This window comes from Hippocampus comes, unplaced genomic scaffold (assembly GCF_001891065.2).
Source record: "Hippocampus comes isolate QL1 unplaced genomic scaffold, H_comes_QL1_v1.1 scaffold378, whole genome shotgun sequence".
Lineage (NCBI taxonomy): Eukaryota > Metazoa > Chordata > Actinopteri > Syngnathiformes > Syngnathidae > Hippocampus > Hippocampus comes.
The window spans coordinates 143,195-155,609 of NW_017806061.1; the positions used below are offsets into that span (position 1 = coordinate 143,195).

A 12,415-nucleotide genomic window follows, 5' to 3' on the forward strand; every position below is an offset into this window, starting at 1 on the left:
AATGAATCTTTTTCCAAAAACGAGCTGATAAGAATCATGAATTCCGCAAACCTTTCAGAACAACTTTCCATGTCATCTTCCTCCGTCTGATGATGTCACTTTTTGAATGGGTGGGCTTCAAGTTCAATTTCTATTTTCCGTGGCGTGTGTCGTGTTGTGTATCTCGAAGACTTCCTAGCGTGTGACGTCACCGTCCATCGTTCAGTCCTCGTTCCACCCCCAGCCCCCACCACCAGGAGATCTACTTGTCATTGTTTGCCTGCCGAGCCGCCCCCAACAACCGCTGCCCCTGAAAAGTATTTATTTAATTTAATTTAAATATAATCTCGAGGGTTTTCAAGAAACGCTTTGATTGACGCTTACGTGACGCGCGGTCGTGCCCCGGATGGCCTCATGCTAGTTGTGATTGTGTGTGTCTTGACTCGCGGTGTTGCGTTCGTGTACTGGCTTGTGTGTGGGAATTTAGAAGATGTGCTGGGGGCTTGGGCAGCATTTCATTGTGGCCGCAATATAGTCACTAGAACAGCTGGCGGAACAAATTACTACAAACGTTTTAGTTGAGAATTCCTCTTTGTTTGAAAAAAAAATCAAAAAATTAAAAGTCACATTTTCACAAGAATAAATTCATTCTTACGACGACTAAATAACGCTGCCCGATGATTGTATTCAGGACATGATTTCGGTGCCCCGAATGAGCTTTTCCATGTGACCCCAAAACTGGTCATGCGCAGTGCAGTGTCGCCTTTTTTTCTTTTTAGAAAATCACGTCTAAAAATGTGGATTGTTGCAATTGGTTATGCACAATTGTGCGATTTGTTCATTTAAAAAAAATGGAATTGCTTGACAGCAGCGCTGGCGCAAGTCCAACATTTTCGCATCATTTTACAACTTTTTAATGGTAATTTGTAGCCACAGGGTACAAATTTGTGGTGTGTGTTATGACTATTTTGTGGCCATAAATTAGCATCCCGTGCGCATAGTATGTACTGTATCTCCGTTGTGGCCACAATTGACCCCCCCCCCCTCCACACACACACACACTTGTCGTGTCTGGGGTGGGGTCAACTGAAGAAGTCCAAAAAAGTAAACATTTTGAAAAAAGGAGTTCCGACTCTGTTGGGGGGGGGGGGCTTTGTAAGTGAATGCTAGGCTAGGCGAGCACCCGCTGCGGCATCGTTAGCCGGCTAACATTGACGAGGCGGTGGCGGCGGCTCTCATTTGACAGACGTTCCGTTCGTCTGTCGCTCTCTTTTTAGGATGCATGTTTTTCTATCTGTACTGAGAGTCTTGACAAACATGGCAAGTGATTTGTATTCACTTCTGGAAAATGACAAATAAACTGGTGCCAAGTGTTTTGCTCAACAACAACGTTGTCTTCTTCACCGCCCGCTTGCACGCGCGCCCGCGCGTTATTTCAGGTGACGCGGACACCAAAACTGATGATGATTCAGTTACCGATTTGATCCGTAACACGCCCTCAGAAAAGCGGCAACATGTTGATCGTTGGACTCTCTGCAGAAACGCCGCTTGAAGACAGGGCGATGAACATTGAAGCGCACATGTAGCGGTCTACCCGGGTCGATGCGTGCAGCTGCGCCGTAGCACCGCGAGAGGCCAGCATCGGATGTCAGCTTCCGCCATCGAAGAAGAAAAAGGCGGAAGTCAGGCAGCCTTTTCGCTTGGGTTTGTCGGATGCCAGTAAAAAATAGACACCTTTATTACTTATTCGTATTTCTAATGAAACTGCGAACATAGTCACCTCGTCTTCGTTTCGCTTGACAGGGCAGACAAGTTAGCGACGCGTGCTAAGCGGAGGGCCAGCGTGAGACTCAAGCGTTTGTTGTGGTCTCGTGAAAATGCCGCGAGCTTTGGATCTGCGCAGATCTCGGGCTGACGTCACCGCGAACGCCAGCGCTCGGCCATAAGCGGAAGTGAGGCAAGAGACGCCCTCGCCAAATGCGCTCAGCCATCTCGCGACAACTTCGCGGATGTGGCGTGTTGTTGTTCTTCCTTTTCTCGTGGTCGTGTTTTCTTGACGCGAGAACGAGCGGCGCGCTGTGAAATTCCGGGTCGCCGAGCCGCTAAAACGCGCCTTTCGCCTCGCCTCGCCTGTTAGCTGCGGACGAAGAGCGTCGCGAGCGAGCTCGGCAGCAGAGCCGAGTGCCAAGCAAGCCTCGCCGCCGTTGTGGACCGCACACGGAGGGCGGAGAAACGAGCCACCGCGGGAGAAAGAAATCTCGGCACCGTTGCGCAGCGCGAGGAGGAAGCGAGGGCGTCCGCGACCGGACGCTCGCTTGGACCCACGCGCGGCAGGTTTGTTAACGCTCACGTCCGCTTTGATTAGTTTCAGTGTCGTCGCTTTCCAAGGCGATTTTTCAGCGCAGTTAGTTACTGTCCGTCCGTCTGCTTCCGCGGGGATCGGAGCATGTAAGCGTCGCCCATTTTCTGATGTCAGTACACAACATGTGACAAACCTGCCGGATCCCAATCGCGGGAGGCGTTGCTTCCCTTTTGATTTAACTCTTGCTGCTGACACGTTTCCAGGTGATGGCAATAAAGCATCAGAGTAAGTAAACAAGAGTTGTTTGTCATCCACGCTTTGGGCATATTGAAGGCAAATCAAACACGAGTCAATATGAAAGGCACTTTATTGGCGAACCCCGTTTTCAGTTGTGAACTGACTCTTCTAAGCATTCACTGCGACAGAATTCTTTCAAACAAGCTCTGCATCAATGTTAGTCAGCCAGAGGTCCAATTGCAACAAAAATGCAAACAAGTCTGACTCTTTTCCCCTTCAATTTTTGACATTTCTGAAGCACTCAACTTATCGCGGCACCGTATCATGATCAAAAAAAAAGAAAAATCTACACAGAGAGATCAGCACTTTCTTTATCTTTGTCCTCATTTCACAATTTTTGCTATCATCGGAAAGCAACCTGTTAGGAAGATATTCCGATTCGTCTTCATTCCAACGGTACATTCGAGAATGCCGCGCACAAGTCACGCACAATGACCACCAAAAAAAAAAAAAAAAAAATCCAGACAAGAACTGCCGTATGGATTTCGGACTGGATTCGGCTTCCTGCCTGTTGTGACACTCGCCCGAAGTGACTTTTTTTTGTTCTTCTTTGTCAAGTGTCCTGCAGACATGAGCCCCCCTCCCCGCGTCAAAAGGGAAGAGGACCTTCCGGAGACACGGACACCAGAGCGGCCCCTCATCAAGAAGGAAGAGGAGGAAGACTGGCCCCCCCACCTCAAAGAAGAAGAGGAGGAAGTGGGCATCGGTCAGGAGGCCGGACAGCATCTCGGCGGTCCGCGCGAAAAGGAGGCGCAGCGGGAGGAAGCGGAAGTCGACATCCGCCACTTTCCTGTCATTCAGGTCGTCGTGAAGGCCGAAGATGAAGATGGCAGCGCCGAAGGCGAGCTTTCGCGTCTTCACCGCAGTCCAAGCGCGCCGGAAGCGGACGGCGTCTCGGCTGCGCTCTCCGACTCGCCGGACGCCGCCGCCGAGACGAGAGAAAAGCCTTTCGCGTGTCCCTTTTGCGCCAAAGCATTCGCCAGGAGGACGCATTTGAGGTCGCACGTGATGACGCACACCGGCGAGAAGCCCTTTCCCTGCTCGCTCTGCGCTCAGAAGTTCTCTTCCAAGAGCAATTTGAAGTCGCACGTGAGGACACACACCGGGGAGAAACCGTTTCCCTGCTCGCTCTGCGGCGAGAGATTCCCCCGGAAGCACACGCTGATGGAGCACTCCCGGACGCACACGGGGGAAAAACCTTTTCCGTGCTCGGTCTGCGCCCAGACGTTCTCTTCCAAGAGTAACTTGAAGGCCCACATGAGAAGACACACCGGCGAGAAACCCTTCGCTTGCTCGGTTTGCGGCGAAGGCTTCACCACCAAAGCCATTCTGGTGGTACACGCCAGAAAACACACCGGAGAGAAACCATTTGCCTGCTCAACCTGCGGCGAACGATTCACCCGGAAAGACACCTTGACGGTCCACATGAGAACGCACACGGGAGAAAAACCCTTCCCCTGTTCGGCGTGCGGCCAAACGTACTCGTCCAAGTGCAGTTTGAAGATTCACATGAGGAGACACACCGGCGAGAGACCTTTCGACTGTTCGGTGTGCGGCGAAGGCTACGCCACCAAAGCCATTTTGGTGGCGCACATGAGAACGCACACGGGGGAAAAACCTTTTTCCTGCTCGGTGTGCGCGCAAACCTTTGCTCACAAGTGCAACTTGAGGACGCACATGAGGAAACACGCCACCGACGAGGCGCTCGCCTGTAGCGGGTGCGATCACGGCTTCGCTTCTCGATCGGAGCCGGACGGGCACGAGTGTGCCGCCGAGAAGAGTGCCAATCGGTGACGCCGTGAACGTGAACTTGGGTTATCGCCGCTGCAACCGCTGTTCCCTGGTGCTTGTTTCCCTCGAGTACTGACTAGAAAATGGAAGGATACCAATGCCGTCCGAATTCACGTGATTAACAGTGTTGTTGTTTTTAAACCATCAGAATATTTCTCACTATCGTTCCGCTTCAAAACCTTCATTTGTTCATCCGCACAACGTCCCTTGCGGGTTATGAGCATCATCCGGGCCAAAGCAACGGATGGAGCGCTCCCGGCAAATTTTTGTCTGGCAAGTTGTCTTGGTCTTCACCGCGGTTGTTGGATCGCGGAACCTTGGCTTCCAACTTCCGCGGCTTCTTTTTTCCTTGTCAATAATTAAAAGGCACGGTGACGTACAAGAACCTCCGATTTCAAAAAATGAAAAGTCTTCAAATAAATCGAACTTATCAAAACAAATCTGCTCTGATAAAGTAATTGAAGGGAAATCGGACTAAACTCAACATAAAACCAAAAGTAAATGTCATGAAAATTTCTAAAACTAGTTTCAACCTCGAACGGACTGACATCACACCCAGAAAGTAATAATAGACGGAAGGAAATTGGTGTTTTGTGGATGTGTGAATGGACAGACTTTGATTATCTGTCTCGGCGACAGGACAAACTCATGTTTACGTTTTGCGCGCATGGAGATGAATGGACGTCCACATTTTGTAACTATGCGGTTCTCTGTAACGCTTAATTGAGGAGATTTCACATGAACACCCAAGAATTTGCCTGCCCTGGGGGCGACCCTTCGCCTGCCAGGCTTGCGGCGTGCGCTTCGCCGTCGCTGCTGCTGCCCGTGCGCGGGCGAGCGGCCCTTCGCCTGCTCCTTCTGCCAGAAAAAGTTCTCGCGCAAGGGCAATCTGATCCGCCACACCGGCATCCACACGGGGGAGAGACCCTTCCCCTGCGGCGTGTGCCACGTGACCTTCAGCTCGCGCTCCAAGCCGGCAGACCGTGCGCGGACGCGCACCGGCGAGAGACCGTTTGCCTGCTCCGCCTGCGGCAAAAACCTTTGGGCCAGAAGACGCACTTGAGGATCCACATGGTGACGCACACGGGCGAGAAAGCCTTCTCCTGCTCCGTCCGCGTGCAGACCTTCTCGCTCAAGAGCAGCCTGGTGACGCTCACCCGGACGCACACGGGGGAGAAACCCTTCGGCTGTCCGTTGTGCCGGCAAAACTTCGCCTCCAAGTATCAGCTCAACAAACACGACTGCGCCGGCGGCTCGCAGACCCACCCGAAGGCGTAGGTAGCCCTTCGCCGACCCGACGCCACACCTCCAACCTTAGGAACGTCCGGGGTTCGGAATCGAACCCGCGGACGTTGTCGTGGGCGACGGAGGAAAATAAAATCCTTCATTCACCCTTGCGTCCTGCTCCGGCCGACAGCAATGAAAGGACTCCCGAGTGTCGTCCTTTCACCCTGAAATTTGATGACGTTCTTATTTCGAGGCGAGCACAAATAAAACGGCCGTCTGCGGGACAGAAGACAAGCACCGCGAGTGGGGAAAGGAAAGCAAAAATTGCACTCGAGAGACAGGCTGATGTGATATCACCAGACTGGAAGAGTTGCACGATACGGCCGAAAAAAGCAGTTCTCCAATCTTTTTAGGCGATGTGGTGATACGCGATCCCTATTTGGTTTGCTCCCGAAGGTCACGAGTTCAATTGACGCCATGTACAATGAGGAGCGGCACGGTGGTCGACTGGACAGCCCGTCGGCCTTGCAATGCAGGGGGGGGGGGGTGGCTTTTCTGCGGGTGCTCCGCTTTTCCTCCCACATTCCAACATGCGTGGCAGGGTGAGGGAACACTCGAAATTGACCCGAGGTGTGAGTGCGAGCGCAAATGGTTGTTCGACTGCGATTGGCCGGCGACCGGTTCAGGGTGTCCCTCGGCTACTGCCCGAAGACGGTGAAGCGGTCCAGATAATGGAAGGACAATCGCTGAAAGAGAGTCTCTTGTTGGCTAATTAAAATATGCGCGCAGAATTGGAAAATCCCAATCAAATGGAGTTGAGCGAACCCCGAACCACAAATCAAAAGAACACCCGCACTTTAAATGTGCACATTTTCACCGAAGAAGAACTCCTGTATAACACACGCTGCTGGCAGTCGCACGGCGAAGGGAGACAACAAAAAAAGGCTTCCAACGTTCCGCCCACGTTGACAAAGACTCCCCCAAACAGACACGTGTTCATTTCTGGGACTGTGACCGTTTCGTGTGATCGGATCGAACTTGTTTGTCGTCGCTTTCTGTCTTCTTCGTGTGTTCCCGACAGGTGAAAGAGTGGATGTGAGCGCGTCATCTCGTGAGGACACAAGGCCACCGATAGATGGCAGCAATGTGGCGACCGTGCCGCGGCTTCGGCGAAGAAGTCGAAGCCGCCGAAGAAGAAGAAGAAGAAGCTGGGACGTCTCGACACACGCCGCTCACGAAGCTGTTGCCGACGCGCGATCTTTGCCGAAGCGAGCGTTGCTTCTCCGAAAGCTTTGATTGATGCAGTGAGCCTTTTTGCTCCGTTCTTCCAACAAAGACGACACGTGAGGTTTTCTTGAATTTCCTCGCCCGGGCGCCCTTCGAAGCTTCTCCGCTCCGCTTCGCTTGTTAGCTGCCGACAAAGACGGGCGCGAGCTCGCAACACGCGGCCGCAGTCGTTGGAATTCTCGTGGGAACATGTGCAAAGTGAGGATGCTGCGAGCGTTGGTCAACGAGCGGCTGAGCGCGGCCGCGGAAGAAATCTTTGCCGTGTTGGAAAGAACCGTAGCGGACTACGAGGAGGAACTTTCTCGAACCAAAGACGAGAATCTGCGACAACGGCATCTGCTGGACGCGCTCTTCAAAGCTCCCCCGGTCACAAACGCGCCAGGTTGGTTCGTCACCTTACGGGCCGCTCGGTCATGTCACATTTCGAACGGGTCTGGCGTGTTCTTGTGCTGGAGGAAGATATTCCCCTACAACCTCTGCAACTCGCTCGTTCGCGATGACAGGAACACGCCTTTGCAATAACACGTAATGTGTGTGCGTGTGTGTGTGTAATGCCCCTCCTGCTTGTGGCACAATCCCGTGTGACCCGACTCTTCCAAATGATGCGCGTCCGTCTCGTGGTGTCCCGCAGACCTCCGTGGAGAAGGGGTTCCTCCTGGGCAGCGGGAAGAGCAGGAGTGGGGATCCGGGGCGGAGCCGGAGCCGGAGGCCCCCCGCACCAAAGAGGAGAGCCCCCACGTTGACGAGGACGGCTTTGAAGGACTGCGACCGCCGGACGTGAGCAAACTTGCGGTCACGCGTGTCATCGTCAAGAGTGAAGAGGACGACGACGACGAAGACGAAGCGGCCGAGTGGCGCCGCCTCGATGAAGAGAAGCGAAGAAGCCGAGCGGACGTCTTCACGGCCCCTCGCTCGGACGCCCAAAGAGCCGCCGCCGAAGACGAGGAGCGCTCCGGAGGCGCCGGCAAGCCGGTCGAGTGCCCTCAATGCGACAAAAGCTTTTCCCACCCGAAGAACTTGAAAAGGCACATGAAGTGCCACGCGGGGGGGAAACCGCCGGGCCGCTCCGCGTGCGGCGGCAGCAGGTTCTCACAGAGGGAACATTTGATCCGGCGCGGGCACGGCCGCATCCGCGCCGGCGACAAGCCCTTCTCGTGCTCGGCGTGCGGCATGACCTTCCGCTTCCACTCCACCTTCGTCAACCACACGAGAACGCACACGGGCGAGAAGCCCTTCGCCTGCCAGGCCTGCGGCGTGCGCTTCGCCGTCCGCTCGTCGCTGCTGCGGCACATGCGCTCGCACACGGGCGAGAAGCCCTTCTGCTGCTCCTTTTGCGGCAAGCGTTTCCCCAGGAAGACCAGCTTGAAAGAGCACACCAGGATTCACACCGGAGAGAAGCCCTTCTCGTGCTCCGTGTGCCACGCCAGGTTCCGATTCCACTCCAAGCTGGCCAACCACATGCGAACGCACACGGGCGAGAGACCCTTCGCCTGCTCCGAGTGCGGCAAAACCTTTGCGCAGAAGGAGCACCTGCGCATCCACGCGGTGACGCACACGGGCGAGAAAGCCTTCTCCTGCTCCGTCTGCGGTCAAAGGTTCTCGGCGAAGAGCAGCCTGGTGACGCACACCAGGACGCACACGGGGGAGAAACCCTTCGGCTGTCGGCTGTGCCGGCAAAAATTCGCCTACAAGTATCAACTGGACAAACACGCGTGCGCCGCCGGCGAGAGCAGCGGCGCGCAAATGCACTTGGCCGTGTAGATCGGACTTCTTGCGCCTTTTTGCCTTTCACTTGCCATGGACTGAAAATGACATCACAATCGCTCAAACCAATCCCAGGTCCATTTGTTTTTCGGAGTTTGCCCGGTTTTCAGTACAGGATTAAATGCCCCCCGTCGAGACGGATCCAAAGGCAGGCCGCGTTTTGCTGCTTCATCGCTCACCCGCAGACAGAATATTCAGCAGAATTCCATCTCCAGGCGAGGAGGGGTGCAGACATCAAAAAATAGTTGGACTGGATTCCTTCTTTGATGCCAACAAGAAATCTTCTGCCTGAAATTCATATCTTGACTGTTTTTTGGACTTTAGTTTTTAATTCTACAACAAAGGGGGGGGGTCTTTTTCTATTGTCACACTGTAAAATCATCGAGCCCACTGAAGGAAAGAGGAGACTCTTTTCACAGGGCAAAACCCCTCCCCAAAACAAACAAGTTTCACTCGTCCTGAGCAGATGAAAAATGGTTTGGATTCACCCAAAACGGCACTTCTGACCAAAAAGGCGGAGAAAATGAAAAGTCCACACTGCAGTCATGACACTCGACGAAACCAGTTTACTTCTTGACATTCTCTTGACAGCGCTGCATTTCTCAGCCCAGAATGCGGTGGCCGATGCGGGGCGAGGCGAGTGAATGGTGAGGAGATTGGTCACGGTACCGCCCGCCGTAGGATGCGTCCGGCACTTTGTCACGGACCGCCGCGCAAGCGGACGCCATATCAACTCAAACCGTCAACGCGCGACGGTCTCGTCCTTTTCTCGCGGGCTTTGCCGCGTCGATGATGATGTCGTTCACGAGGACGCGCCAACTGCATCTCGTGCATCTGACGAGCAAAAATCACATGACACTCAAAATTTGAGCAAGAGAGGGACCCCAAAGGGCAAAGTGGCTGCAAATCAGACACGGGTGGCGGTCGCTGTTTGATATTTTAGATCTTTTATTTTTTTTTGCAAGGCATCAATCCCGGAAGCCCGTTTCGATGTCCCCTTCTGGTTTGAGGACATTTTATGAGCCGACTTTGCCAAGTGGAACTCTTCGAGTGTGGCAGAGACCGACGACGGAGATCCGCCGTGCATTTGACATGCGCAACGGCTCAGTGACAGCGAATCCCTTTTGAGAATGGACTCATCGTTTTCCGTACCTTTATTCCCCCGCCCCAATTTGAAAGGGTCCAAATTTCCGCTTCTCAACTATAAATATTCTCCAATTCACAAAAGCAGACAGCCTATGTTTGTGTGGGACCCAAATCAAATATTCACCAGGAGCTGAATCCCAATTTCTGGATGCCGGTGCCTTTTCTGCACTGTGGATTTGAAGGAACGTCGGGTTTTTGAATGAAAGGGTAGAAATTAAAGCATTTTTTTTTAAACATATATAACGTGATTCATTGATTGAGCGATTCTTAAAATAATTGTCAGTTGCGGCCCAGGTTCATTTACATCTCGCAGTTGCAATGTTCATGAATGGAGACTACTCTTGAACAAATGTGGTTTTCACATACAGTCAAACCTCGGTTTTCGAACGTCTCTGATCTCGATCCAATCAGTTTTCGACCAAAATTGTGAGTTTTTTTATGCCTCGGATGACGAACAGATTTCGGTTCTCGACCAAACTGAGCGCACTTGAATGCACCGCTCGACTCCCCTCGCCTTCCTTACACGAGGAAGTGACGCTTTCCATTGTGAGCAGACTGTTCGATCAAGTTTTGTTTTTTTTAAAAGAGCGTGGTTTCGGTTTTCGAACAGGATTCTGAAACGGATTATGGTCGAAAACCGAGGTTTGACTGTATTTGGTTCAGGTCTTCCCGACCAGAACGACGAGAAAATTCCGACGATCGACCAAGAGGATCTACTCGGCGTGCGTCCTGCGGTGTCTCAACACGGAGGAGTGGAAGCTGTCGCAGACGGAGCAGGAAAAGGGTTTCTCCCCGGCGTGGACCACGGCGTGTTCCTTCAAGTCGACCTTCCTGGTGAAGCGCTTGCCGCAAAGGCCGCAGGCGAAGGGCTTCGCGCCGGCGTGCGCGCGCACGTGCCGCAGCCACGACGACTGCGCGCCGAAGCCGACGTCGCAGGCGGCGCAGGCGAAGGGCTTTTCGCTCGTGCGCGTGCGCGCGCGCGCGGCCGGGTTCATCTGGCGAGAGAAGCCTCGGCCGCGAGCGGAGCAGCCCGCGTGGCTCGGCGCGTCTTGCGCCGGGCCGGAGCGCGAAAGAAAAGTCGCGCGGCACGCCGAGCAGCGAAGCGCTTCGGCGCCCACCCGCTCGCCGACGTGCCCGACTGCCGCTTCCCGCTCCTCGCACGACCCGCGGCTCAAAGCGGCGGCGTCGGGGGCGCCGGGTGACCGCCGGCCTTCCTCGAGCTTGACGATGACGCGGCCGTCCTCCTCCCGGCTGACGTCGACCTGCCGCTCTTCCTCCGGCTCCTCGTCTTCCTCCTTCACCCGGGCGATCTCCGCCTCCTCCTCTTCATCCTTGACGCGCCGAGGGGCGCAAGTTTGAAATCACTTTTTGTCATTGTTTAAAAATGGGTGTAAATAGGTCAAAAAGATGGGTGAAAAGTCATCCCTCTCTGACCTGATCCCGCTTCATCAAAGCAATGTGATCTCATCGCCTCCCATTTGTTGACAGTGAGAGAGGAGAGACACTGTGCGATCCAATACGTTTGAAACATGTGCTTGAAGCAGGGGTGTCAAACTCATTTCACATTGTGGGCCACATACGGAGTCAGTAGATGTCAAGTGGGCCAGACCATTAACATTATACCATACTGTGCTATGAATCACCAAAATATCGTCTCTTTCCTTTGTTTTGGTCTCAAGAAGCATTGATTGGCGCTTTCATATCATTTGCTGTGTTGGGTCTATCTCGGTGACAGACTGAGACTGCTGTTTTCTTCTCTGATCAAAACAATGTTGTCTTCTACTGTGATCAAAACAATGTGCCCCCTAGCGGATAATCCACGAATTGCATTTTATTTAAAATATTCATTCTGTGTCTTTAATACATTTTTTTTCACTTTTAAATCATCCCGCGGGCCGGATCAAACCTCCTTGGGGGCCGGTTCCGGCCCGCGGGCCGTATGTTTGACACCCCTGAGCTAAACAAAAAAAAAGGGCGAAAAAACAGCGTGTCTCGGGAGGACGCACAATCCGCCTCGAACACGGGAACAGGGATGACGATGAGATTCCGTGTTTTACACAAGCTTGATTTGCTTTTTCCCCTTCTCGTGAATTAAAAAAAATGTCAACCGATACATGAGCACAGGAGGAAGATTGCGGACCTGCTGCGTGCGCGTCCATCCGTTGTCGTCGCGCTTCGGTTCTTTTGCGTCCGAAAATTCCTCCTCCTCCTCCTTCGCATTCTTATCGCCTTCCTTCCGGCGGTACTTTTTCAACGGCCGCCCCTTTTGGCACTCATCTGGGACACTTTGCGCAGCTCTCGTTTTTTTTTGTTTTTTTTTTGGGCAGCTAACAAGCTAAAAGCCACACGGACAAGCGAGGTCGATCGGAGACGAAAAGGGGCTGCGCGATGGACGAAAAACGGCGAGGAGCGGCGAAAATTTCGCCTCTGAGGGTTCGGTGGAGGTTTTTGCCATAATATGGCGGGCCTTTGCGCGTGCGCAGTACGCCCGTGAGCAGGTCCGGTCGGGAAATGCGTTTCGCGCATGCTCAAAGCGGCCACCCCCCCCCCGGATCAGAAGTTCGGAACGCCGTCCGCAGAACCACCGCTCGAGTCGACACCGTGGAAGGCGGCCTCTTGTGT

At 53.6% G+C, this 12,415-nt stretch overlaps 2 protein-coding genes across 2 annotated transcripts; both read left to right on the forward strand.

Moving 5' to 3' along the window:
* The first annotated feature begins 1,848 nt into the window (after positions 1 to 1,848).
* On the forward strand, positions 1,849 to 8,655 carry LOC109529754 (zinc finger protein 271-like). The gene is made up of 7 exons (XM_019893186.1): positions 1,849 to 2,313; positions 3,137 to 4,370; positions 5,158 to 5,318; positions 5,420 to 5,643; positions 6,732 to 6,811; positions 6,945 to 7,265; positions 7,515 to 8,655. The coding sequence occupies exons 2-7, from the start codon at positions 3,149 to 3,151 to the stop codon at positions 8,642 to 8,644; spliced, it is 3,138 nt and encodes a 1,045-aa protein (XP_019748745.1). The 5' UTR covers positions 1,849 to 2,313; positions 3,137 to 3,148; the 3' UTR covers positions 8,645 to 8,655.
* Positions 8,656 to 10,441: 1,786 nt separating this feature from the next.
* On the forward strand, positions 10,442 to 11,152 carry LOC109529755 (uncharacterized; the record flags this gene model as incomplete). The annotated part of the gene is made up of 1 exon (XM_019893187.1): positions 10,442 to 11,152. A coding segment is annotated over one exon (711 nt), but the record flags the coding sequence as incomplete, so codon positions are not given.
* Between the last annotated feature and the right edge of the window lie 1,263 nt (positions 11,153 to 12,415).